Source organism: Cebidichthys violaceus, unplaced genomic scaffold, assembly GCF_023349555.1.
Source record: "Cebidichthys violaceus isolate CVI_PGR_0920_01 unplaced genomic scaffold, fCebVio1.0.p SCAF_19, whole genome shotgun sequence".
Taxonomy (NCBI): Eukaryota; Metazoa; Chordata; class Actinopteri; order Perciformes; family Stichaeidae; genus Cebidichthys; species Cebidichthys violaceus.
Window position 1 is genome coordinate 11,307,556 of NW_027176361.1, and position 27,840 is coordinate 11,335,395.

At 44.3% G+C, this 27,840-nt stretch overlaps 1 protein-coding gene across 1 annotated transcript in view; it reads right to left on the reverse strand.

The window, feature by feature from the left end:
• zanl (zonadhesin, like) overlaps nt 1-27,840 on the reverse strand; it is a 53,305-nt gene that overhangs the window by 11,912 nt on the left and 13,553 nt on the right. The window contains exons 28-84 of the mRNA XM_068713649.1: nt 27,521-27,717; nt 27,149-27,287; nt 26,600-26,683; nt 26,305-26,498; nt 26,013-26,154; nt 25,426-25,670; nt 24,576-24,724; nt 24,300-24,428; nt 23,992-24,127; nt 23,550-23,691; nt 22,668-22,864; nt 22,330-22,468; nt 21,781-21,864; nt 21,486-21,679; nt 21,194-21,335; nt 20,607-20,851; nt 19,757-19,905; nt 19,481-19,609; nt 19,173-19,308; nt 18,755-18,896; nt 17,872-18,068; nt 17,519-17,657; nt 16,970-17,053; nt 16,675-16,868; nt 16,383-16,524; nt 15,796-16,040; nt 14,946-15,094; nt 14,670-14,798; nt 14,362-14,497; nt 13,926-14,067; nt 13,043-13,239; nt 12,681-12,819; nt 12,132-12,215; nt 11,837-12,030; nt 11,545-11,686; nt 10,958-11,202; nt 10,108-10,256; nt 9,832-9,960; nt 9,524-9,659; nt 9,136-9,277; nt 8,254-8,450; nt 7,883-8,021; nt 7,334-7,417; nt 7,039-7,232; nt 6,747-6,888; nt 6,160-6,404; nt 5,311-5,459; nt 5,035-5,163; nt 4,727-4,862; nt 4,325-4,466; nt 3,447-3,643; nt 3,051-3,189; nt 2,780-2,896; nt 2,338-2,462; nt 1,757-1,902; nt 381-524; nt 20-127 (exon numbers count right to left, since the gene is read on the reverse strand). Of these exons, the coding sequence (XP_068569750.1) occupies nt 20-127; nt 381-524; nt 1,757-1,902; nt 2,338-2,462; nt 2,780-2,896; nt 3,051-3,189; nt 3,447-3,643; nt 4,325-4,466; nt 4,727-4,862; nt 5,035-5,163; nt 5,311-5,459; nt 6,160-6,404; nt 6,747-6,888; nt 7,039-7,232; nt 7,334-7,417; nt 7,883-8,021; nt 8,254-8,450; nt 9,136-9,277; nt 9,524-9,659; nt 9,832-9,960; nt 10,108-10,256; nt 10,958-11,202; nt 11,545-11,686; nt 11,837-12,030; nt 12,132-12,215; nt 12,681-12,819; nt 13,043-13,239; nt 13,926-14,067; nt 14,362-14,497; nt 14,670-14,798; nt 14,946-15,094; nt 15,796-16,040; nt 16,383-16,524; nt 16,675-16,868; nt 16,970-17,053; nt 17,519-17,657; nt 17,872-18,068; nt 18,755-18,896; nt 19,173-19,308; nt 19,481-19,609; nt 19,757-19,905; nt 20,607-20,851; nt 21,194-21,335; nt 21,486-21,679; nt 21,781-21,864; nt 22,330-22,468; nt 22,668-22,864; nt 23,550-23,691; nt 23,992-24,127; nt 24,300-24,428; nt 24,576-24,724; nt 25,426-25,670; nt 26,013-26,154; nt 26,305-26,498; nt 26,600-26,683; nt 27,149-27,287; nt 27,521-27,717 (8,761 nt within the window). The remainder of the gene's footprint in view (nt 1-19; nt 128-380; nt 525-1,756; nt 1,903-2,337; nt 2,463-2,779; nt 2,897-3,050; nt 3,190-3,446; nt 3,644-4,324; nt 4,467-4,726; nt 4,863-5,034; nt 5,164-5,310; nt 5,460-6,159; nt 6,405-6,746; nt 6,889-7,038; nt 7,233-7,333; nt 7,418-7,882; nt 8,022-8,253; nt 8,451-9,135; nt 9,278-9,523; nt 9,660-9,831; nt 9,961-10,107; nt 10,257-10,957; nt 11,203-11,544; nt 11,687-11,836; nt 12,031-12,131; nt 12,216-12,680; nt 12,820-13,042; nt 13,240-13,925; nt 14,068-14,361; nt 14,498-14,669; nt 14,799-14,945; nt 15,095-15,795; nt 16,041-16,382; nt 16,525-16,674; nt 16,869-16,969; nt 17,054-17,518; nt 17,658-17,871; nt 18,069-18,754; nt 18,897-19,172; nt 19,309-19,480; nt 19,610-19,756; nt 19,906-20,606; nt 20,852-21,193; nt 21,336-21,485; nt 21,680-21,780; nt 21,865-22,329; nt 22,469-22,667; nt 22,865-23,549; nt 23,692-23,991; nt 24,128-24,299; nt 24,429-24,575; nt 24,725-25,425; nt 25,671-26,012; nt 26,155-26,304; nt 26,499-26,599; nt 26,684-27,148; nt 27,288-27,520; nt 27,718-27,840) is intronic.

Below are 27,840 nucleotides of genomic sequence, written 5' to 3' on the forward strand. Positions count from 1 at the left end.
ATACAAACTCCTCTCTCACCTGAAAGGTCCAGCGGGGTCTTTGATTTTGCCACATTTGTCTGGTTTCACCACCTCGGCCTCGAGCTTGGGGTCACAGTCCGGGTCGGGCTTGGTGCCCGGGCTGCACCTGACCAACGCAAACACAACAACACGGTCACGTCCCATTCCGCTCATCCTCGGGAATCGTGGCGCTGTCCATTTAAAATGTATTTATATATTTAGTAATAATATTTTTTCTAGAAAATATAGTAAAGCATGTACAGATTAGCATCTAGTCACATGTAGTTTGGTCGCATGCTTGGACTACATGTGACTCTCCAGGGAAATTCGTAGGAAATCCCTAAATTCTCAGCATTGACAGCGAGTGCGTGGAAACTCACGAGTCATCCTCATCCTCCTCCGTTTGCCAGCTGTTCCCAAAGTCGTTGACATTTCCCACCAGAGTGCCATCTGGTTTGGTGAAGTCGTTGCCCGGGTTGCCGTCGTAGTCGCCGCATAGGCCGCACATCTGGTCGTAGTAGGAGCTGAAGACGAGGTGAAGACGGGATTAAGAGATGAGGAAGGATGTTTTAAGGAGACTTAAAAGGTCAAACAGTGTTTGGCCCTTTAATGGAATCCGAGAAACAAAGAGACAAAACGCAGAAATCTCTTCATCTGATACTATTAGTCGGGGCATCAACAATGGAAGATGCAAAGTATTAAGAATGTTGAAGGATTTATTAGAAATATCTGTATGACCTCTGTCTGTTTATTTCACCTCAGTTTTGCTACGTAACTTCTGTACTTTACCAAGTTACGTCACAAATGTAAATATTTTACGATATAGACTTATTTGAACCCAAACCACGATCTTTTCCTAAACCTAACTAAGTAAACCTAAAAACTACAAGTTAACCTCTGACAGAAGTGTATTTTGAAAAGAGGCTGTATGCATGATGTAACCAGGGCAAACTGTACGTTTCCTGTGAACACAGAAGATTGTTTTGAAAAAGACGCGATGCATGTTACGACCCGAAACTGACTCATTTTTGGAACAGAGCCATCTCTCTCTGTGTTTCAGGTCTGCCACGCCCCCCTTTCAGTGCCTGGAGCGCCCACACCTGAACTTCATCAGTGCGGAGCCGCATATCAACCCCCAGAACCAGCTCTATTCTAGTTATCCTTTGTCTTGGCTTGCTAGAGATGCTTTGTTTCACCAGTCTGGGTAACTTTGGAGAAGCCTTGTAGTGGCTCTGCTATTCCTGTTTGCTCCTGTTTTGTGGTTAATTAGGGAGTTTGTTGCGGTAGACCAGTTGAACTTCTTATTTGCCAGTTAGTGTGGGGGTTTTGTTTATTATTTTGGCCTTGGAGACCCTGACTTCTTTTGGTTGGTTTATTTATTTCTGTTAATCTTTCCGTCTCTCTATTAATTAAAGTGTTCCAGCAGCCTTGTCTTTGAATTTTGGCTATGTTTTTGCACGGTTTGTTTCTGGTAGACTTGTTATGTTACTCCCTGTGTTCCCTTGGACATATCATATAGGACGTAACAGTCCCTGACATGCCTAAAACTGTCCCTAGAGGGCTACCTAGTTTGAAGCGTAGGGCCTGACTCCTGAGTGAGTGTGCTAATCTCCTCCTTGATTATCAATGAAAAAAATTGAAATACAGACAGAATGCACCTGCTGTATATGTGTAAACATTTTCCCAAAAGAAAATAAAAGCCTAAAAAAAAAATGTCACATGAACGCAAGCGGAGCGGGGTCGACCTCTGACCAACCTGGGGACTGAGATCTGTGCGTAATGGTTTCCATCCCAGCGCACCCGGAGGCCGAACGACGTCTGCAGGGTGACGTACTGACCGGCGAGACTGAGAGACATGAGCGGAGACGGGGAGTGGGGGAAGGCCACTCGCAGTCCGTTAACCTGCCGGAGGAGGAGGCAGAAAAGACAACGTGAAGACGGTGGTTGAAAAAGCAACAACAGGTACACTTCATATTCAAGCTTTTCACATTTGACACGTGAATAAAAAACAACCAGCACACGGGGATTTAGATCTCTGCGGACGGGTCAAACAGATGAGCACAGGAGACGATGAGGAGGACGAGTGTGGACAGATTTCTGGGATTATGGCATTAAAAAGAGATAAAAGTCAGGGATAAGATCAAATAAAAAGGCGAAGAGAACAAGGGACAGGCTTGTAATTTCACTGAACCAGAAGATTAAGATGCAGAGAGAGTGACGCACATCTGTGTACACATGTCGTGCCCCGTCATCCTCCTGTGACACCGGCAGCTTGTAGAAGTACATTTAAAGACACAGAATCCATCGTGTGCTGCTGTAAACGTTGTCCCCACTGACCAGAGTCCTCCTGGCCTTCATCAGGGTCACGGTGATTCCGTTCACGGTGACGTAGAGCTTCCTCAGGTAGGACATGCCGGGCACGCCTCTCTCCTCATTCTTCCCCTCCACCGAGAACCAAGGACCTGCAGAGGGAGCGTACCGACATGTCAGGCTACGTTTCTGAAACCGCATGAGAATTTATCGCACTAAATGTCTAAAAAAAAAAAATCATTTCTTTTTATACTGTTCAAGGACGAACTGTGCAAAAAGTCGGATGAGTCAGCCTAGTGGTTATTTTAATGCATCATGTAGTTGTAGTGCCACCTCCTGGCGTCAGGACCACTTGAAGTGGACAATGCATTTTAAGGGCTGCGGCAGGTCAAACATTATCGACACAAAAAGAAGAATTAAGGACAAAAAGAAAATGATCTGGGAATGAAATAGAGTTGTCTGAACCTACCAGTGCTGTCCCTGCAGGTTCGGGCCAGTGTGTAGGTGCACGTTCCCATGAAGCTGTAGAACTTCTTGTCAAATGTGTTGTAGTGAGGATCTCCGGACACCACGCAGTCCTGAGAGCCTGAGAGAGAGAGAGAAAGGGACAATATCAGAATACAACGTAGCAACTCATCATTTTAAGAAGAAGAAGAAGAAGAAGAAGAAGAAGACTGGTTATTCTTTTAACTCGCGTTAGGGAGCTGTTGTTCTGAGTGGTGCGTTGGGTGCAAGCTTACTTGTGGGGTAGCAGCCCAGCTCTCCGTCCTGGCTTTTACACTCGTGCATCGGGGGGCATTCAGTGGGCATGCAGGTAATGAAGGGAGCATCACACCTGCACTTCAGCTTACAGTCCTCCACATAGAACTCGTCTCCAGGCTGACACACACACACACACACACACACACACACACACACACACACACACACACACACACACACACACACACACACACACACACACACACACATTAGAGCTGCGTTAGCAGATGAGGAAGCTAAAATCCAAGACCATGATATTCTCACAATGCACAACCCCCCCCCCCCCCCCCGCCATACACACACACACACACACACACACACACACACACACACACACCATTCCCTGATGGCTTATCAAACCCACTTCACTGTACCTCATAATACTGGCCGCTGGTGTGTGTGCAGCCACATGAAGTGTTCTTGACGCACTTGCCGGCGCTCAGGATGTAGCCCGGATCACACACACAGGACTCGGAGCAGGGCCCGCCGCAGGAGGGAGGTTTCCCGGTGCACGTCTCCTGACAGGGGTCAGCACAGGGCTCGTAGTGGCTGTTGGGGGGGCAGCTCAGAGCTACAGTAGGGGGGAGGGGGAGGGTGAAGTCAGTGATAGTGGTGGCAGAGATATACTGAGACCTTTGATGTTCAAATTAAAATGGTTAAGTGATGTGAAATTATCCTTTTGCTGAGAAAGAAGTCATTTCCTGCTAAGGTTGATAACATGCTTTTACTCCGAGTCCTTCAACTAAAACAAAATTTTGTTCAGTCTGAAAATTTTGGGCCATTTGGGATTGATTTCTTGGGATGCTTGCCAAATACGAGCCCAGATCGAACTAGAAAGACCGCCTCTCAGTTTTACGCCTCCACCATGTTTTATATTGCAGTTTGCATCCATATCTGTCCAAAATGTCATCACTTCATAATTTTCCTCAGTAGACATTGGAGTTAAATTGTCATAATTAGGGTAATTAGCATATCAATTGTTGAAAATGTGCTTTTTGAGGTCACAGTGACCTTTGTCCACCAAATTTTAACCAGTTCATCCTTGAGCCCAAGTGGCCAAGCCCAGTGCCTGAAATATCACGTTCACAAGAATGGTATGGATGGACGGACAGACGGACAACCCAAAAATACAACACAAAATAACAACCTTGCTGAGCCTTGAGAAGGGGCTCCCTAGTTGCCTATCATGCCCTCACTACATCCCTCCATCCACCGATCATTTTCTCCATCCGTTCTTTCTCCCAACACTCACGGCAGAAGGTTTCATTCCTCCAGGGTCCGATGTTCACCCCGCGGTCCTGGCATTCGTTGACGTAGGCCTCTATGGCTTCGCACAGAATGGGCTTGGCTCCATCCAGCTCACACAGGTCAAAGACACAATCCTTGAAGTAATTCTGAACACACACACACACACACACACACACACACACACACACACACACACACACACACACAGAGTTAGTTGAATGACAATGCCTTACTCTGTCTCCTCATCTACAACCAGAAATTGTAATTTCTGTCTCTTATTTTAATGCATTATTCTCGATGACATCAAAAGTGGGAACCGCTTCGTATTTGTGCGTACTGTATAGGCCTGTGTGTGTGTGTGTGTGTGTGTGTGTGTGTGTGTGTGTGTGTGTGTGAAGTGACTTACATTTGGGTTGACTTTGGGGTGGCACACAGCGAAGGGACCCTTTTTGTCCAGCAGGATGCCGCAGTATCCTGAGCTCTCATACAGGTCCTGCTCTCCATCACACTCAGGGATGGTGGTGTTGGGTTTTTTGTTACACCTGTCAACACAGACAGACAGTTAGAGAACCTCCGTGTGTTGTTGGTTAGTTTTTGTCACCTAATTCTATCAAAGGGTTGATCGGTGTGTACCCATTCGGTCAGAATGGAATAAATACATCAAACTGCCGTTAAAATACAGACAATCATAAAAACGAATCCAATGCAACTCACTCTGGATCGGTGTTCCAGCTGTGTCCAAAGTCATTGGCATTGTTGGTCAACGATCCATTTGGTTGACGGAAGTCATCTTTGGAATCTCCATCGTAATCTCCACACAGTCCACACAGTTTGTTCTGATAGCTGCAAGAAAATCAGCAAGTTAGTGATTTGAGGAGGTGACAAAAGCAACAATTCAGTCCAAGAGTTTGTGACTAGTTTTCATTCACACCATTACTAGTGCTTTCACTGATTATCAGACTTTATTGTCAGCGTTCAGTCTTTACTCACTCTTTGATCACTTTGATGTCCATGAAGTGGTTTCCATCATAACGAACAGTCACACCAAAGTTCATGGACACAGTGTAGAGCTTTCCTGACTTGAACACAGAGACACCAGGGGCCGGAGTCACTGGCAGGTTTACATTGGTCCCGTTCACCTGTGCGGGGAAAAGCAAGTGCAAATCAGATACTGAGTGATGACTGAGGAAACAGAAACAGTCAATGATTAAAAACTCACTATGTACAGAATCTTAAACTTCAATTAACAATTGAAAAAGTGTATTTTCTGCAGAGAATTCACATGATTTATGGACATTAGCTCTGGTAAATATGTCATAGATATGAAAATAGTATGATGGTTGTCACCATGCAACCCTGTCTCTTTCAAAATGTGGTTCCTATACAACTTAACTGCATTCTCAATTATGTCTTTAGGGAAATATATATTTTCCCAGATTACGGTTGCATTTTTAAACATGATTAACTAAATTTGAACTACAACAAAACTACTCGGTTAGGTTTATTACAACATTGTTTGGCTTTAAGGTATGGACGTCAATTAAAATAATATCAACATCAATTTTTGGTTTCACACGGGACATGATCAGCGGTCTCCTTGGTTAAAGTCCCGTGTCTGTTCCCCCCAACCTCCTCCACACAGGGCTTCCATGAACTATGATTAGAAACGTATTTGTGATACATCTAAAACAAACGTAATCCGGGAGAAAATATTTTTCTCTCGAAATGTGATTGACAATGCAGTTTTGTTGTATAGGAACGCACATTTTAGGAGACCAGGCTGCACCTTGCCACACCGTCTGTTAAAAAACGTAGTTAGTTTCTCCCCTCATTTATTACCTGCACAGTGCCTCCTTTGAGGATGGAGATCTTCACCGTGTGGACATATACATGCACGGCCTTCACATAGGAGATGGTGGGACTGTTAAAACGGTGTTCATTGTCCGCATGGACCTCAAAGTGTGGCAGAGTGGTTTCATTGCAGGGTCGAGACATCAAGTAGCTGCAGTTGCCCATGAAGTTGTATTTGCGTTTGTCAAAGGTGGTGTAGTGGGGATCACCAGTCGCTATGCATGTGGATGTACCTACGGTATGAGAAACTGTATGTTAGCAGTTATTTTGTTAATGCTAAAAAGTAATAAAACAGTAGCACAAGTAGAGAAGAGTCATAAAGTCTGCAAGCTGACTCAGTAATGTCAGTTACACAGCAACGTCTGAGGTTTTCTAACATTAGCTAAAAGAATCCAGCTAAGATACACCAGAACTAGTATCGCTGTAGCAACACATTATATATTTTTGACTGACTGTACGCCCTTGTGTGTGGCCGATGGGAACAGTTTGAAACACGTTTGCCTTCAGATGTGGTTGGACGACTGCAAGTACCAGTTCCTGTAGCAATTCCTTGACAATTTACCAGATATTATTACCTTTAGGATAGCAGCCTGCAACACCGTTGGCCTCCCGACACTCTTCAGTGGGGTCACACGAGTTGTCAACACATTCCAAAGTGTAGTTCCCTGCACAGCGACACAGCTTTGAGCAGCCATCTCCAAATATAATCTCGCCAGGCTAAAACAGAATTGAACAAAGGATCAGCCGTGAGTACCGTGTGTCACTAGAACTACATAGTACAACCTTCTTGTAATGTAATAATTACCATTATATATTTTTACTAAACAGGAATGTATACATATTGGTGTACTAACAAGGATATCTGACCTCATAATAGTTATTCTGGTCATCCAGACAGCCACATTTCTCCAATGGGACACAGCGCCGTCCCTTGAAGACAAACCCTGGCTTGCAGAAGCAGCCACTGATACAGAAGCCAGAGCAGTTGGTGGAAGGTTCCATACAGGTGGGGATACAAGCTGGACCACATTCTATATACTCTGCATCAGGAGGGCATGGTTCTGTACAGCAAAAAGAAAAAGAAATTGGTAGATGGGCAAAATATGTGTAAGAAAGCGTTGAAGATTTGAATAAAGAAAGAAACGTTAAGGACTTGTCATACTTGTTGGCTTTGGAGTAGTTGTTCCAGGAGTTGTTGGTTTGGGTGTAGTTGGTCCAGGAGTTGTTGGTTTAGGTGTAGTCGGGCCTGGAGTTGACGGTTTAGGTGTTGATGGAAGAAGAAGAAGTAGACTGGTTATTCTTTTAACTCGCATTAGGGAGCTGTTGTTCTGAGTGGTAACGGAACAAACTGACCAGATTTTGTTCCAGAAGTATGAAAACCTCAATGAAAACCACAAAACTACAGCTAAACTATGTCATGTGCAACTCATCACCCCATCTTCCACCAAACTTCTAGCTTTGTTGCTCGGTTATGATCATACTGAACCCAAATAGGGGCCCAGTAGTAGTACCCCCCCTTACTCCCTGACATCACATCTTGTTCCCTTGTACCAAAATGTATGTATCGTTAGGTACTCTACTGGAACACGGTTAGCACAAATAATTACAGGCTTTATTCTAAAGCCTTAGTGTTCAATGTGTCTTACTAGTACTTCATAATTCATACCCAGCTCTGTTCATTTGGATGGTGGTGCGTTGGGTGCAAGCTTACTTGTGGGGTAGCAGCCCAGCTCTCCGTCCTGGCTTTTACACTCGTGCATCGGGGGGCATTCAGTGGGCATGCAGGTAATGAAGGGAGCATCACACCTGCACTTCAGCTTACAGTCCTCCACATAGAACTCGTCTCCAGGCTGACACACACACACACACACACACACACACACACACACACACACACACACACACACACACACACACACACACACATTAGAGCTGCGTTAGCAGATGAGGAAGCTAAAATCCAAGACCATGATATTCTCACAATGCACAAAACTCCCCCCCCCCCACACACACACACACACACACACACACACACACACACACACCATTCCCTGATGGCTTATCAAACCCACTTCACTGTACCTCATAATACTGGCCGCTGGTGTGTGTGCAGCCACATGAAGTGTTCTTGACGCACTTGCCGGCGCTCAGGATGTAGCCCGGATCACACACACAGGACTCGGAGCAGGGCCCGCCGCAGGAGGGAGGTTTCCCGGTGCACGTCTCCTGACAGGGGTCAGCACAGGGCTCGTAGTGGCTGTTGGGGGGGCAGCTCAGAGCTACAGTAGGGGGGAGGGGAGGGTGAAGTCAGTGATAGCGGTGGCAGAGATATACTGAGACCTTTGATGTTCAAATTAAAATGGTTAAGTGATGTGAAATTATCCTTTTGCTGAGAAAGAAGTCATTTCCTGCTAAGGTTGATAAAATGCTTTTACTCCGAGTCCTTCAACTAAAACAAAATTTTGTTCAGTCTGAAAATTTTGGGCCATTTGGGATTGATTTCTTATTTTGGGATGCTTGCCAAATACGAGCCCAGATCGAACTAGAAAGACCGCCTCTCAGTTTTACGCCTCCACCATGTTTTATATTGCAGTTTGCATCCATATCTGTCCAAAATGTCATCACTTCATAATTTTCCTCAGTAGACATTGGAGTTAAATTGTCATAATTAGGGTAATTAGCATATCAATTGTTGAAAATGTGCTTTTTGAGGTCACAGTGACCTTTGTCCACCAAATTTTAACCAGTTCATCCTTGAGCCCAAGTGGCCAAGCCCAGTTCCTGAAATATCACGTTCACAATAATGGTATGGATGGACGGACAGACGGACAACCCAAAAATACAACACAAAATAACACCCATGCTGAGCCTTGAGAAGGGGCTCCCTAGTTGCCTATCATGCCCTCCCTACATCCCTCCATCCACCGATCATTTTCTCCATCCGTTCTTTCACCCAACACTCACGGCAGAAGGTTTCATTCCTCCAGGGTCCGATGTTCACCCCGCGGTCCTGGCATTCGTTGACGTAGGCCTCTATGGCTTCGCACAGAATGGGCTTGGCTCCATCCAGCTCACACAGGTCAAAGACACAATCCTTGAAGTAATTCTGAACACACACACACACACACACACACACACACACACACACACAGAGTTAGTTGAATGACAATGCCTTACTCTGTCTCCTCATCTACAACCAGAAATTGTAATTTCTGTCTCTTATTTTAATGCATTATTCTCGATGACATCAAAAGTGGGAACCGCTTCGTATTTGTGCGTACTGTATAGGCCTGTGTGTGTGTGTGTGTGTGTGTGTGTGTGTGTGTGTGTGTGTGTGTGTGAAGTGGCTTACATTTGGGTTGACTTTGGGGTGGCACACAGCGAAGGGACCCTTTTTGTCCAGCAGGATGCCGCAGTATCCTGAGCTCTCATACAGGTCCTGCTCTCCATCACACTCAGGGATGGTGGTGTTGGGTTTTTTGTTACACCTGTCAACACAGACAGACAGTTAGAGAACCTCCGTGTGTTGTTGGTTAGTTTTTGTCACCTAATTCTATCAAAGGGTTGATCGGTGTGTACCCATTCGGTCAGAATGGAATAAATACATCAAACTGCCGTTAAAATACAGACAATCATAAAAACGAATCCAATGCAACTCACTCTGGATCGGTGTTCCAGCTGTGTCCAAAGTCATTGGCATTGTTGGTCAACGATCCATTTGGTTGACGGAAGTCATCTTTGGAATCTCCATCGTAATCTCCACACAGTCCACACAGTTTGTTCTGATAGCTGCAAGAAAATCAGCAAGTTAGTGATTTGAGGAGGTGACAAAAGCAACAATTCAGTCCAAGAGTTTGTGACTAGTTTTCATTCACACCATTACTAGTGCTTTCACTGATTATCAGACTTTATTGTCAGCGTTCAGTCTTTACTCACTCTTTGATCACTTTGATGTCCATGAAGTGGTTTCCATCATAACGAACAGTCACACCAAAGTTCATGGACACAGTGTAGAGCTTTCCTGACTTGAACACAGAGACACCAGGGGCCGGAGTCACTGGCAGGTTTACATTGGTCCCGTTCACCTGTGCGGGGAAAAGCAAGTGCAAATCAGATACTGAGTGATGACTGAGGAAACAGAAACAGTCAATGATTAAAAACTCACTATGTACAGAATCTTAAACTTCAATTAACAATTGAAAAAGGTGTATTTTCTGCAGAGAATTCACATGATTTATGGACATTAGCTCTGGTAAATATGTCATAGATATGAAAATAGTATGATGGTTGTCACCATGCAACCCTGTCTCTTTCAAAATGTGGTTCCTATACAACTTAACTGCATTCTCAATTATGTCTTTAGGGAAATATATATTTTCCCAGATTACGGTTGCATTTTTAAACATGATTAACTAAATTTGAACTACAACAAAACTACTCGGTTAGGTTTATTACAACATTGTTTGGCTTTAAGGTATGGACGTCAATTAAAATAATATCAACATCAATTTTTGGTTTCACACGGGACATGATCAGCGGTCTCCTTGGTTAAAGTCCCGTGTTTGTTCCCCCCAACCTCCTCCACACAGGGCTTCCATGAACTATGATTAGAAACGTATTTGTGATACATCTAAAACAAACGTAATCCGGGAGAAAATATTTTTCTCTCGAAATGTGATTGACAATGCAGTTTTGTTGTATAGGAACGCACATTTTAGGAGACCAGGCTGCACCTTGCCACACCGTCTGTTAAAAAACGTAGTTAGTTTCTCCCCTCATTTATTACCTGCACAGTGCCTCCTTTGAGGATGGAGATCTTCACCGTGTGGACATATACATGCACGGCCTTCACATAGGAGATGGTGGGACTGTTAAAACGGTGTTCATTGTCCGCATGGACCTCAAAGTGTGGCAGAGTGGTTTCATTGCAGGGTCGAGACATCAAGTAGCTGCAGTTGCCCATGAAGTTGTATTTGCGTTTGTCAAAGGTGGTGTAGTGGGGATCACCAGTCGCTATGCATGTGGATGTACCTACGGTATGAGAAACTGTATGTTAGCAGTTATTTTGTTAATGCTAAAAAGTAATAAAACAGTAGCACAAGTAGAGAAGAGTCATAAAGTCTGCAAGCTGACTCAGTAATGTCAGTTACACAGCAACGTCTGAGGTTTTCTAACATTAGCTAAAAGAATCCAGCTAAGATACACCAGAACTAGTATCGCTGTAGCAACACATTATATATTTTTGACTGACTGTACGCCCTTGTGTGTGGCCGATGGGAACAGTTTGAAACACGTTTGCCTTCAGATGTGGTTGGACGACTGCAAGTACCAGTTCCTGTAGCAATTCCTTGACAATTTACCAGATATTATTACCTTTAGGATAGCAGCCTGCAACACCGTTGGCCTCCCGACACTCTTCAGTGGGGTCACACGAGTTGTCAACACATTCCAAAGTGTAGTTCCCTGCACAGCGACACAGCTTTGAGCAGTCATCTCCAAATATAATCTCGCCAGGCTAAAACAGAATTGAACAAAGGATCAGCCGTGAGTACCGTGTGTCACTAGAACTACATAGTACAACCTTCTTGTAATGTAATAATTACCATTATATATTTTTACTAAACAGGAATGTATACATATTGGTGTACTAACAAGGATATCTGACCTCATAATAGTTATTCTGGTCATCCAGACAGCCACATTTCTCCAATGGGACACAGCGCCGTCCCTTGAAGACAAACCCTGGCTTGCAGAAGCAGCCACTGATACAGGAGCCAGAGCAGTTGGTGGAAGGTTCCATACAGGTGGGGATACAAGCTGGACCACATTCTATATACTCTGCATCAGGAGGGCATGGTTCTGTACAGCAAAAAGAAAAAGAAATTGGTAGATGGGCAAAATATGTGTAAGAAAGCGTTGAAGATTTGAATAAAGAAAGAAACGTTAAGGACTTGTCATACTTGTTGGCTTTGGAGTAGTTGTTCCAGGAGTTGTTGGTTTGGGTGTAGTTGGTCCAGGAGTTGTTGGTTTAGGTGTAGTCGGGCCTGGAGTTGACGGTTTAGGTGTTGATGGAAGAAGAAGAAGTAGACTGGTTATTCTTTTAACTCGCATTATTGAGCTGTTGTTCTGAGTGGTAACGAAACAAACTGACCAGATTTTGTTCCAGAAGTATGAAAACCTCAACAAAAATCACAAAACTACAGCTAAACCATGTCATGTGCAACTCATCACCCCATCTTCCACCAAACTTCTAGCTTTGTTGCTCGGTTATGATCATACTGAACCCAAATAGGGGCCCAGTAGTAGTACCCCCCCTTACTCCCTGACATCACATCTTGTTCCCTTGTACCTAAATGTATGTATCGTTAGGTACTCTACTGGAACACGGTTAGCACAAATAATTACAGGCTTTATTCTAAAGCCTTAATGTTCAATGTGTCTTACTAGTACTTCATAATTCATACCCAGCTCTGTTCATTTGGATGGTGGTGCGTTGGGTGCAAGCTTACTTGTGGGGTAGCAGCCCAGCTCTCCGTCCTGGCTTTTACACTCGTGCATCGGGGGGCATTCAGTGGGCATGCAGGTAATGAAGGGAGCATCACACCTGCACTTCAGCTTACAGTCCTCCACATAGAACTCGTCTCCAGGCTGACACACACACACACACACACACACACACACACACACACACACACACACACACACACACACACACATTAGAGCTGCGTTAGCAGATGAGGAAGCTAAAATCCAAGACCATGATATTCTCACAATGCACAAAACTCCCCCCCCCCCCCCCCCCCCACACACACACACACACACACACACACACACCATTCCCTGATGGCTTATCAAACCCACTTCACTGTACCTCATAATACTGGCCGCTGGTGTGTGTGCAGCCACATGAAGTGTTCTTGACGCACTTGCCGGCGCTCAGGATGTAGCCCGGATCACAGACACAGGACTCGGAGCAGGGCCCGCCGCAGGAGGGAGGTTTCCCGGTGCACGTCTCCTGACAGGGGTCAGCACAGGGCTCGTAGTGGCTGTTGGGGGGGCAGCTCAGAGCTACAGTAGGGGGGAGGGGGAGGGTGAAGTCAGTGATAGCGGTGGCAGAGATATACTGAGACCTTTGATGTTCAAATTAAAATGGTTAAGTGATGTGAAATTATCCTTTTGCTGAGAAAGGAGTCATTTCCTGCTAAGGTTGATAAAATGCTTTTACTCCGAGTCCTTCAACTAAAACAAAATTTTGTTCAGTCTGAAAATTTTGGGCCATTTGGGATTGATTTCTTATTTTGGGATGCTTGCCAAATACGAGCCCAGATCGAACTAGAAAGACCGCCTCTCAGTTTTACGCCTCCACCATGTTTTATATTGCAGTTTGCATCCATATCTGTCCAAAATGTCATCACTTCATAATTTTCCTCAGTAGACATTGGAGTTAAATTGTCATAATTAGGGTAATTAGCATATCAATTGTTGAAAATGTGCTTTTTGAGGTCACAGTGACCTTTGTCCACCAAATTTTAACCAGTTCATCCTTGAGCCCAAGTGGCCAAGCCCAGTTCCTGAAATATCACGTTCACAATAATGGTATGGATGGACGGACAGACGGACAACCCAAAAATACAACACAAAATAACACCCATGCTGAGCCTTGAGAAGGGGCTCCCTAGTTGCCTATCATGCCCTCCCTACATCCCTCCATCCACCGATCATTTTCTCCATCCGTTCTTTCTCCCAACACTCACGGCAGAAGGTTTCATTCCTCCAGGGTCCGATGTTCACCCCGCGGTCCTGGCATTCGTTGACGTAGGCCTCTATGGCTTCGCACAGAATGGGCTTGGCTCCATCCAGCTCACACAGGTCAAAGACACAGTCCTTGAAGTAATTCTGAACACACACACACACACACACACACACACACACACACACACACACACACACACACACACACACAGAGTTAGTTGAATGACAATGCCTTACTCTGTCTCCTCATCTACAACCAGAAATTGTAATTTCTGTCTCTTATTTTAATGCATTATTCTCGATGACATCAAAAGTGGGAACCGCTTCGTATTTGTGCGTACTGTATAGGCCTGTGTGTGTGTGTGTCTGTGTGTGTGTGTGTGTGTGTGTGTGTGTGTGTGTGTGTGTGTGTGTGTGTGTGTGTGTGAAGTGGCTTACATTTGGGTTGACTTTGGGGTGGCACACAGCGAAGGGACCCTTTTTGTCCAGCAGGATGCCGCAGTATCCTGAGCTCTCATACAGGTCCTGCTCTCCATCACACTCAGGGATGGTGGTGTTGGGTTTTTTGTTACACCTGTCAACACAGACAGACAGTTAGAGAACCTCCGTGTGTTGTTGGTTAGTTTTTGTCACCTAATTCTATCAAAGGGTTGATCGGTGTGTACCCATTCGGTCAGAATGGAATAAATACATCAAACTGCCGTTAAAATACAGACAATCATAAAAACGAATCCAATGCAACTCACTCTGGATCGGTGTTCCAGCTGTGTCCAAAGTCATTGGCATTGTTGGTCAACGATCCATTTGGTTGACGGAAGTCATCTTTGGAATCTCCATCGTAATCTCCACACAGTCCACACAGTTTGTTCTGATAGCTGCAAGAAAATCAGCAAGTTAGTGATTTGAGGAGGTGACAAAAGCAACAATTCAGTCCAAGAGTTTGTGACTAGTTTTCATTCACACCATTACTAGTGCTTTCACTGATTATCAGACTTTATTGTCAGCGTTCAGTCTTTACTCACTCTTTGATCACTTTGATGTCCATGAAGTGGTTTCCATCATAACGAACAGTCACACCAAAGTTCATGGACACAGTGTAGAGCTTTCCTGACTTGAACACAGAGACACCAGGGGCCGGAGTCACTGGCAGGTTTACATTGGTCCCGTTCACCTGTGCGGGGAAAAGCAAGTGCAAATCAGATACTGAGTGATGACTGAGGAAACAGAAACAGTCAATGATTAAAAACTCACTATGTACAGAATCTTAAACTTCAATTAACAATTGAAAAAGGTGTATTTTCTGCAGAGAATTCACATGATTTATGGACATTAGCTCTGGTAAATATGTCATAGATATGAAAATAGTATGATGGTTGTCACCATGCAACCCTGTCTCTTTCAAAATGTGGTTCCTATACAACTTAACTGCATTCTCAATTATGTCTTTAGGGAAATATATATTTTCCCAGATTACGGTTGCATTTTTAAACATGATTAACTAAATTTGAACTACAACAAAACTTCTCGGTTAAGTTTATTACAACATTGTTTGGCTTTAAGGTATGGACGTCAATTAAAATAATATCAACATCAATTTTTGGTTTCACACGGGACATGATCAGCGGTCTCCTTGGTTAAAGTCCCGTGTTTGTTCCCCCCAACCTCCTCCACACAGGGCTTCCATGAACTATGATTAGAAACGTATTTGTGATACATCTAAAACAAACGTAATCCGGGAGAAAATATTTTTCTCTCGAAATGTGATTGACAATGCAGTTTTGTTGTATAGGAACGCACATTTTAGGAGACCAGGCTGCACCTTGCCACACCGTCTGTTAAAAAACGTAGTTAGTTTCTCCCCTCATTTATTACCTGCACAGTGCCTCCTTTGAGGATGGAGATCTTCACCGTGTGGACATATACATGCACGGCCTTCACATAGGAGATGGTGGGACTGTTAAAACGGTGTTCATTGTCCGCATGGACCTCAAAGTGTGGCAGAGTGGTTTCATTGCAGGGTCGAGACATCAAGTAGCTGCAGTTGCCCATGAAGTTGTATTTGCGTTTGTCAAAGGTGGTGTAGTGGGGATCACCAGTCGCTATGCATGTGGATGTACCTACGGTATGAGAAACTGTATGTTAGCAGTTATTTTGTTAATGCTAAAAAGTAATAAAACAGTAGCACAAGTAGAGAAGAGTCATAAAGTCTGCAAGCTGACTCAGTAATGTCAGTTACACAGCAACGTCTGAGGTTTTCTAACATTAGCTAAAAGAATCCAGCTAAGATACACCAGAACTAGTATCGCTGTAGCAACACATTATATATTTTTGACTGACTGTACGCCCTTGTGTGTGGCCGATGGGAACAGTTTGAAACACGTTTGCCTTCAGATGTGGTTGGACGACTGCAAGTACCAGTTCCTGTAGCAATTCCTTGACAATTTACCAGATATTATTACCTTTAGGATAGCAGCCTGCAACACCGTTGGCCTCCCGACACTCTTCAGTGGGGTCACACGAGTTGTCAACACATTCCAAAGTGTAGTTCCCTGCACAGCGACACAGCTTTGAGCAGCCATCTCCAAATATAATCTCGCCAGGCTAAAACAGAATTGAACAAAGGATCAGCCGTGAGTACCGTGTGTCACTAGAACTACATAGTACAACCTTCTTGTAATGTAATAATTACCATTATATATTTTTACTAAACAGGAATGTATACATATTGGTGTACTAACAAGGATATCTGACCTCATAATAGTTATTCTGGTCATCCAGACAGCCACATTTCTCCAATGGGACACAGCGCCGTCCCTTGAAGACAAACCCTGGCTTGCAGAAGCAGCCACTGATACAGAAGCCAGAGCAGTTGGTGGAAGGTTCCATACAGGTGGGGATACAAGCTGGACCACATTCTATATACTCTGCATCAGGAGGGCATGGTTCTGTACAGCAAAAAGAAAAAGAAATTGGTAGATGGGCAAAATATGTGTAAGAAAGCGTTGAAGATTTGAATAAAGAAAGAAACGTTAAGGACTTGTCATACTTGTTGGCTTTGGAGTAGTTGTTCCAGGAGTTGTTGGTTTGGGTGTAGTTGGTCCAGGAGTTGTTGGTTTAGGTGTAGTCGGGCCTGGAGTTGACGGTTTAGGTGTTGATGGAAGAAGAAGAAGTAGACTGGTTATTCTTTTAACTCGCATTAGGGAGCTGTTGTTCTGAGTGGTAACGGAACAAACTGACCAGATTTTGTTCCAGAAGTATGAAAACCTCAACAAAAATCACAAAACTACAGCTAAACTATGTCATGTGCAACTCATCACCCCATCTTCCACCAAACTTCTAGCTTTGTTGCTCGGTTATGATCATACTGAACCCAAATAGGGGCCCAGTAGTAGTACCCCCCCTTACTCCCTGACATCACATCTTGTTCCCTTGTACCTAAATGTATGTATCGTTAGGTACTCTACTGGAACACGGTTAGCACAAATAATTACAGGCTTTATTCTAAAGCCTTAGTGTTCAATGTGTCTTACTAGTACTTCATAATTCATACCCAGCTCTGTTCATTTGGATGGTGGTGCGTTGGGTGCAAGCTTACTTGTGGGGTAGCAGCCCAGCTCTCCGTCCTGGCTTTTACACTCGTGCATCGGGGGGCATTCAGTGGGCATGCAGGTAATGAAGGGAGCATCACACCTGCACTTCAGCTTACAGTCCTCCACATAGAACTCGTCTCCAGGCTGACACACACACACACACACACACACACACACACACACACACACACACACACACATTAGAGCTGCGTTAGCAGATGAGGAAGCTAAAATCCAAGACCATGATATTCTCACAATGCACAAAACTCCCCCCCCCCCCCACACACACACACACACACACACACACACACACACACACACCATTCCCTGATGGCTTATCAAACCCACTTCACTGTACCTCATAATACTGGCCGCTGGTGTGTGTGCAGCCACATGAAGTGTTCTTGACGCACTTGCCGGCGCTCAGGATGTAGCCCGGATCACACACACAGGACTCGGAGCAGGGCCCGCCGCAGGAGGGAGGTTTCCCGGTGCACGTCTCCTGACAGGGGTCAGCACAGGGCTCGTAGTGGCTGTTGGGGGGGCAGCTCAGAGCTACAGTAGGGGGGAGGGGGAGGGTGAAGTCAGTGATAGCGGTGGCAGAGATATACTGAGACCTTTGATGTTCAAATTAAAATGGTTAAGTGATGTGAAATTATCCTTTTGCTGAGAAAGAAGTCATTTCCTGCTAAGGTTGATAAAATGCTTTTACTCCGAGTCCTTCAACTAAAACAAAATTTTGTTCAGTCTGAAAATTTTGGGCCATTTGGGATTGATTTCTTATTTTGGGATGCTTGCCAAATACGAGCCCAGATCGAACTAGAAAGACCGCCTCTCAGTTTTACGCCTCCACCATGTTTTATATTGCAGTTTGCATCCATATCTGTCCAAAATGTCATCACTTCATAATTTTCCTCAGTAGACATTGGAGTTAAATTGTCATAATTAGGGTAATTAGCATATCAATTGTTGAAAATGTGCTTTTTGAGGTCACAGTGACCTTTGACCACCAAATTTTAACCAGTTCATCCTTGAGCCCAAGTGGCCAAGCCCAGTGCCTGAAATATCACGTTCACAAGAATGGTATGGATGGACGGACAGACGGACAACCCAAAAATACAACACAAAATAACAACCTTGCTGAGCCTTGAGAAGGGGCTCCCTAGTTGCCTATCATGCCCTCACTACATCCCTCCATCCACCGATCATTTTCTCCATCCGTTCTTTCTCCCAACACTCACGGCAGAAGGTTTCATTCCTCCAGGGTCCGATGTTCACCCCGCGGTCCTGGCATTCGTTGACGTAGGCCTCTATGGCTTCGCACAGAATGGGCTTGGCTCCATCCAGCTCACACAGGTCAAAGACACAATCCTTGAAGTAATTCTGAAAACACACACACACACACACACACACACACACACACACACACACACACACACACAGAGTTAGTTGAATGACAATGCCTTACTCTGTCTCCTCATCTACAACCAGAAATTGTAATTTCTGTCTCTTATTTTAATGCATTATTCTCGATGACATCAAAAGTGGGAACCGCTTCGTATTTGTGCGTACTGTATAGGCCTGTGTGTGTGTGTGTCTGTGTGTGTGTGTGTGTGTGTGTGTGTGTGTGTGTGTGTGTGTGTGTGTGAAGTGGCTTACATTTGGGTTGACTTTGGGGTGGCACACAGCGAAGGGACCCTTTTTGTCCAGCAGGATGCCGCAGTATCCTGAGCTCTCATACAGGTCCTGCTCTCCATCACACTCAGGGATGGTGGTGTTGGGTTTTTTGTTACACCTGTCAACACAGACAGACAGTTAGAGAACCTCCGTGTGTTGTTGGTTAGTTTTTGTCACCTAATTCTATCAAAGGGTTGATCGGTGTGTACCCATTCGGTCAGAATGGAATAAATACATCAAACTGCCGTTAAAATACAGACAATCATAAAAACGAATCCAATGCAACTCACTCTGGATCGGTGTTCCAGCTGTGTCCAAAGTCATTGGCATTGTTGGTCAACGATCCATTTGGTTGACGGAAGTCATCTTTGGAATCTCCATCGTAATCTCCACACAGTCCACACAGTTTGTTCTGATAGCTGCAAGAAAATCAGCAAGTTAGTGATTTGAGGAGGTGACAAAAGCAACAATTCAGTCCAAGAGTTTGTGACTAGTTTTCATTCACACCATTACTAGTGCTTTCACTGATTATCAGACTTTATTGTCAGCGTTCAGTCTTTACTCACTCTTTGATCACTTTGATGTCCATGAAGTGGTTTCCATCATAACGAACAGTCACACCAAAGTTCATGGACACAGTGTAGAGCTTTCCTGACTTGAACACAGAGACACCAGGGGCCGGAGTCACTGGCAGGTTTACATTGGTCCCGTTCACCTGTGCGGGGAAAAGCAAGTGCAAATCAGATACTGAGTGATGACTGAGGAAACAGAAACAGTCAATGATTAAAAACTCACTATGTACAGAATCTTAAACTTCAATTAACAATTGAAAAAGGTGTATTTTCTGCAGAGAATTCACATGATTTATGGACATTAGCTCTGGTAAATATGTCATAGATATGAAAATAGTATGATGGTTGTCACCATGCAACCCTGTCTCTTTCAAAATGTGGTTCCTATACAACTTAACTGCATTCTCAATTATGTCTTTAGGGAAATATATATTTTCCCAGATTACGGTTGCATTTTTAAACATGATTAACTAAATTTGAACTACAACAAAACTTCTCGGTTAAGTTTATTACAACATTGTTTGGCTTTAAGGTATGGACGTCAATTAAAATAATATCAACATCAATTTTTGGTTTCACACGGGACATGATCAGCGGTCTCCTTGGTTAAAGTCCCGTGTTTGTTCCCCCCAACCTCCTCCACACAGGGCTTCCATGAACTATGATTAGAAACGTATTTGTGATACATCTAAAACAAACGTAATCCGGGAGAAAATATTTTTCTCTCGAAATGTGATTGACAATGCAGTTTTGTTGTATAGGAACGCACATTTTAGGAGACCAGGCTGCACCTTGCCACACCGTCTGTTAAAAAACGTAGTTAGTTTCTCCCCTCATTTATTACCTGCACAGTGCCTCCTTTGAGGATGGAGATCTTCACCGTGTGGACATATACATGCACGGCCTTCACATAGGAGATGGTGGGACTGTTAAAACGGTGTTCATTGTCCGCATGGACCTCAAAGTGTGGCAGAGTGGTTTCATTGCAGGGTCGAGACATCAAGTAGCTGCAGTTGCCCATGAAGTTGTATTTGCGTTTGTCAAAGGTGGTGTAGTGGGGATCACCAGTCGCTATGCATGTGGATGTACCTACGGTATGAGAAACTGTATGTTAGCAGTTATTTTGTTAATGCTAAAAAGTAATAAAACAGTAGCACAAGTAGAGAAGAGTCATAAAGTCTGCAAGCTGACTCAGTAATGTCAGTTACACAGCAACGTCTGAGGTTTTCTAACATTAGCTAAAAGAATCCAGCTAAGATACACCAGAACTAGTATCGCTGTAGCAACACATTATATATTTTTGACTGACTGTACGCCCTTGTGTGTGGCCGATGGGAACAGTTTGAAACACGTTTGCCTTCAGATGTGGTTGGACGACTGCAAGTACCAGTTCCTGTAGCAATTCCTTGACAATTTACCAGATATTATTACCTTTAGGATAGCAGCCTGCAACACCGTTGGCCTCCCGACACTCTTCAGTGGGGTCACACGAGTTGTCAACACATTCCAAAGTGTAGTTCCCTGCACAGCGACACAGCTTTGAGCAGCCATCTCCAAATATAATCTCGCCAGGCTAAAACAGAATTGAACAAAGGATCAGCCGTGAGTACCGTGTGTCACTAGAACTACATAGTACAACCTTCTTGTAATGTAATAATTACCATTATATATTTTTACTAAACAGGAATGTATACATATTGGTGTACTAACAAGGATATCTGACCTCATAATAGTTATTCTGGTCATCCAGACAGCCACATTTCTCCAATGGGACACAGCGCCGTCCCTTGAAGACAAACCCTGGCTTGCAGAAGCAGCCACTGATACAGAAGCCAGAGCAGTTGGTGGAAGGTTCCATACAGGTGGGGATACAAGCTGGACCACATTCTATATACTCTGCATCAGGAGGGCATGGTTCTGTACAGCAAAAAGAAAAAGAAATTGGTAGATGGGCAAAATATGTGTAAGAAAGCGTTGAAGATTTGAATAAAGAAAGAAACGTTAAGGACTTGTCATACTTGTTGGCTTTGGAGTAGTTGTTCCAGGAGTTGTTGGTTTGGGTGTAGTTGGTCCAGGAGTTGTTGGTTTAGGTGTAGTCGGGCCTGGAGTTGATGGTTTAGGTGTTGATGGAAGAAGAAGAAGTAGACTGGTTATTCTTTTAACTCGCATTAGGGAGCTGTTGTTCTGAGTGGTAACGGAACAAACTGACCAGATTTTGTTCCAGAAGTATGAAAACCTCAACAAAAATCACAAAACTACAGCTAAACTATGTCATGTGCAACTCATCACCCCATCTTCCACCAAACTTCTAGCTTTGTTGCTCGGTTATGATCATACTGAACCCAAATAGGGGCCCAGTAGTAGTACCCCCCCTTACTCCCTGACATCACATCTTGTTCCCTTGTACCAAAATGTATGTATCGTTAGGTACTCTACTGGAACACGGTTAGCACAAATAATTACAGGCTTTATTCTAAAGCCTTAGTGTTCAATGTGTCTTACTAGTACTTCATAATTCATACCCAGCTCTGTTCATTTGGATGGTGGTGCGTTGGGTGCAAGCTTACTTGTGGGGTAGCAGCCCAGCTCTCCGTCCTGGCTTTTACACTCGTGCATCGGGGGGCATTCAGTGGGCATGCAGGTAATGAAGGGAGCATCACACCTGCACTTCAGCTTACAGTCCTCCACATAGAACTCGTCTCCAGGCTGACACACACACACACACACACACACACACACACACACACACATTAGAGCTGCGTTAGCAGATGAGGAAGCTAAAATCCAAGACCATGATATTCTCACAATGCACAAAACTCCCCCCCCCCCCCCCCCCACACACACACACACACACACACACACACACACCATTCCCTGATGGCTTATCAAACCCACTTCACTGTACCTCATAATACTGGCCGCTGGTGTGTGTGCAGCCACATGAAGTGTTCTTGACGCACTTGCCGGCGCTCAGGATGTAGCCCGGATCACACACACAGGACTCGGAGCAGGGCCCGCCGCAGGAGGGAGGTTTCCCGGTGCACGTCTCCTGACAGGGGTCAGCACAGGGCTCGTAGTGGCTGTTGGGGGGGCAGCTCAGAGCTACAGTAGGGGGGAGGGGAGGGTGAAGTCAGTGATAGCGGTGGCAGAGATATACTGAGACCTTTGATGTTCAAATTAAAATGGTTAAGTGATGTGAAATTATCCTTTTGCTGAGAAAGAAGTCATTTCCTGCTAAGGTTGATAAAATGCTTTTACTCCGAGTCCTTCAACTAAAACAAAATTTTGTTCAGTCTGAAAATTTTGGGCCATTTGGGATTGATTTCTTATTTTGGGATGCTTGCCAAATACGAGCCCAGATCGAACTAGAAAGACCGCCTCTCAGTTTTACGCCTCCACCATGTTTTATATTGCAGTTTGCATCCATATCTGTCCAAAATGTCATCACTTCATAATTTTCCTCAGTAGACATTGGAGTTAAATTGTCATAATTAGGGTAATTAGCATATCAATTGTTGAAAATGTGCTTTTTGAGGTCACAGTGACCTTTGACCACCAAATTTTAACCAGTTCATCCTTGAGCCCAAGTGGCCAAGCCCAGTGCCTGAAATATCACGTTCACAATAATGGTATGGATGGACGGACAGACGGACAACCCAAAAATACAACACAAAATAACACCCATGCTGAGCCTTGAGAAGGGGCTCCCTAGTTGCCTATCATGCCCTCACTACATCCCTCCATCCACCGATCATTTTCTCCATCCGTTCTTTCACCCAACACTCACGGCAGAAGGTTTCATTCCTCCAGGGTCCGATGTTCACCCCGCGGTCCTGGCATTCGTTGACGTAGGCCTCTATGGCTTCGCACAGAATGGGCTTGGCTCCATCCAGCTCACACAGGTCAAAGACACAATCCTTGAAGTAATTCTGAAAACACACACACACACACACACACACACACACACACACACACACACACACACACACACACACACACACACAGAGTTAGTTGAATGACAATGCCTTACTCTGTCTCCTCATCTACAACCAGAAATTGTAATTTCTGTCTCTTATTTTAATGCATTATTCTCGATGACATCAAAAGTGGGAACCGCTTCGTATTTGTGCGTACTGTATAGGCCTGTGTGTGTCTGTGTGTGTGTGTGTGTGTGTGTGTGTGTGTGTGTGTGTGTGTGTGTGTGTGTGTGTGTGTGTGAAGTGGCTTACATTTGGGTTGACTTTGGGGTGGCACACAGCGAAGGGACCCTTTTTGTCCAGCAGGATGCCGCAGTATCCTGAGCTCTCATACAGGTCCTGCTCTCCATCACACTCAGGGATGGTGGTGTTGGGTTTTTTGTTACACCTGTCAACACAGACAGACAGTTAGAGAACCTCCGTGTGTTGTTGGTTAGTTTTTGTCACCTAATTCTATCAAAGGGTTGATCGGTGTGTACCCATTCGGTCAGAATGGAATAAATACATCAAACTGCCGTTAAAATACAGACAATCATAAAAACGAATCCAATGCAACTCACTCTGGATCGGTGTTCCAGCTGTGTCCAAAGTCATTGGCATTGTTGGTCAACGATCCATTTGGTTGACGGAAGTCATCTTTGGAATCTCCATCGTAATCTCCACACAGTCCACACAGTTTGTTCTGATAGCTGCAAGAAAATCAGCAAGTTAGTGATTTGAGGAGGTGACAAAAGCAACAATTCAGTCCAAGAGTTTGTGACTAGTTTTCATTCACACCATTACTAGTGCTTTCACTGATTATCAGACTTTATTGTCAGCGTTCAGTCTTTACTCACTCTTTGATCACTTTGATGTCCATGAAGTGGTTTCCATCATAACGAACAGTCACACCAAAGTTCATGGACACAGTGTAGAGCTTTCCTGACTTGAACACAGAGACACCAGGGGCCGGAGTCACTGGCAGGTTTACATTGGTCCCGTTCACCTGTGCGGGGAAAAGCAAGTGCAAATCAGATACTGAGTGATGACTGAGGAAACAGAAACAGTCAATGATTAAAAACTCACTATGTACAGAATCTTAAACTTCAATTAACAATTGAAAAAGGTGTATTTTCTGCAGAGAATTCACATGATTTATGGACATTAGCTCTGGTAAATATGTCATAGATATGAAAATAGTATGATGGTTGTCACCATGCAACCCTGTCTCTTTCAAAATGTGGTTCCTATACAACTTAACTGCATTCTCAATTATGTCTTTAGGGAAATATATATTTTCCCAGATTACGGTTGCATTTTTAAACATGATTAACTAAATTTGAACTACAACAAAACTTCTCGGTTAAGTTTATTACAACATTGTTTGGCTTTAAGGTATGGACGTCAATTAAAATAATATCAACATCAATTTTTGGTTTCACACGGGACATGATCAGCGGTCTCCTTGGTTAAAGTCCCGTGTTTGTTCCCCCCAACCTCCTCCACACAGGGCTTCCATGAACTATGATTAGAAACGTATTTGTGATACATCTAAAACAAACGTAATCCGGGAGAAAATATTTTTCTCTCGAAATGTGATTGACAATGCAGTTTTGTTGTATAGGAACGCACATTTTAGGAGACCAGGCTGCACCTTGCCACACCGTCTGTTAAAAAACGTAGTTAGTTTCTCCCCTCATTTATTACCTGCACAGTGCCTCCTTTGAGGATGGAGATCTTCACCGTGTGGACATATACATGCACGGCCTTCACATAGGAGATGGTGGGACTGTTAAAACGGTGTTCATTGTCCGCATGGACCTCAAAGTGTGGCAGAGTGGTTTCATTGCAGGGTCGAGACATCAAGTAGCTGCAGTTGCCCATGAAGTTGTATTTGCGTTTGTCAAAGGTGGTGTAGTGGGGATCACCAGTCGCTATGCATGTGGATGTACCTACGGTATGAGAAACTGTATGTTAGCAGTTATTTTGTTAATGCTAAAAAGTAATAAAACAGTAGCACAAGTAGAGAAGAGTCATAAAGTCTGCAAGCTGACTCAGTAATGTCAGTTACACAGCAACGTCTGAGGTTTTCTAACATTAGCTAAAAGAATCCAGCTAAGATACACCAGAACTAGTATCGCTGTAGCAACACATTATATATTTTTGACTGACTGTACGCCCTTGTGTGTGGCCGATGGGAACAGTTTGAAACACGTTTGCCTTCAGATGTGGTTGGACGACTGCAAGTACCAGTTCCTGTAGCAATTCCTTGACAATTTACCAGATATTATTACCTTTAGGATAGCAGCCTGCAACACCGTTGGCCTCCCGACACTCTTCAGTGGGGTCACACGAGTTGTCAACACATTCCAAAGTGTAGTTCCCTGCACAGCGACACAGCTTTGAGCAGCCATCTCCAAATATAATCTCGCCAGGCTAAAACAGAATTGAACAAAGGATCAGCCGTGAGTACCGTGTGTCACTAGAACTACATAGTACAACCTTCTTGTAATGTAATAATTACCATTATATATTTTTACTAAACAGGAATGTATACATATTGGTGTACTAACAAGGATATCTGACCTCATAATAGTTATTCTGGTCATCCAGACAGCCACATTTCTCCAATGGGACACAGCGCCGTCCCTTGAAGACAAACCCTGGCTTGCAGAAGCAGCCACTGATACAGAAGCCAGAGCAGTTGGTGGAAGGTTCCATACAGGTGGGGATACAAGCTGGACCACATTCTATATACTCTGCATCAGGAGGGCATGGTTCTGTACAGCAAAAAGAAAAAGAAATTGGTAGATGGGCAAAATATGTGTAAGAAAGCGTTGAAGATTTGAATAAAGAAAGAAACGTTAAGGACTTGTCATACTTGTTGGCTTTGGAGTAGTTGTTCCAGGAGTTGTTGGTTTGGGTGTAGTTGGTCCAGGAGTTGTTGGTTTAGGTGTAGTCGGGCCTGGAGTTGACGGTTTAGGTGTTGATGGAAGAAGAAGAAGTAGACTGGTTATTCTTTTAACTCGCATTAGGGAGCTGTTGTTCTGAGTGGTAACGAAACAAACTGACCAGATTTTGTTCCAGAAGTATGAAAACCTCAACAAAAATCACAAAACTACAGCTAAACCATGTCATGTGCAACTCATCACCCCATCTTCCACCAAACTTCTAGCTTTGTTGCTCGGTTATGATCATACTGAACCCAAATAGGGGCCCAGTAGTAGTACCCCCCCTTACTCCCTGACATCACATCTTGTTCCCTTGTACCAAAATGTATGTATCGTTAGGTACTCTACTGGAACACGGTTAGCACAAATAATTACAGGCTTTATTCTAAAGCCTTAGTGTTCAATGTGTCTTACTAGTACTTCATAATTCATACCCAGCTCTGTTCATTTGGATGGTGGTGCGTTGGGTGCAAGCTTACTTGTGGGGTAGCAGCCCAGCTCTCCGTCCTGGCTTTTACACTCGTGCATCGGGGGGCATTCAGTGGGCATGCAGGTAATGAAGGGAGCATCACACCTGCACTTCAGCTTACAGTCCTCCACATAGAACTCGTCTCCAGGCTGACACACACACACACACACACACACACACACACACACACACACACACACATTAGAGCTGCGTTAGCAGATGAGGAAGCTAAAATCCAAGACCATGATATTCTCACAATGCACAACCCCCCCCCCCCCCCGCCATACACACACACACACACACACACACACACACACACACACACACACACACACACACACACACCATTCCCTGATGGCTTATCAAACCCACTTCACTGTACCTCATAATACTGGCCGCTGGTGTGTGTGCAGCCACATGAAGTGTTCTTGACGCACTTGCCGGCGCTCAGGATGTAGCCCGGATCACACACACAGGACTCGGAGCAGGGCCCGCCGCAGGAGGGAGGTTTCCCGGTGCACGTCTCCTGACAGGGGTCAGCACAGGGCTCGTAGTGGCTGTTGGGGGGGCAGCTCAGAGCTACAGTAGGGGGGAGGGGGAGGGTGAAGTCAGTGATAGTGGTGGCAGAGATATACTGAGACCTTTGATGTTCAAATTAAAATGGTTAAGTGATGTGAAATTATCCTTTTGCTGAGAAAGAAG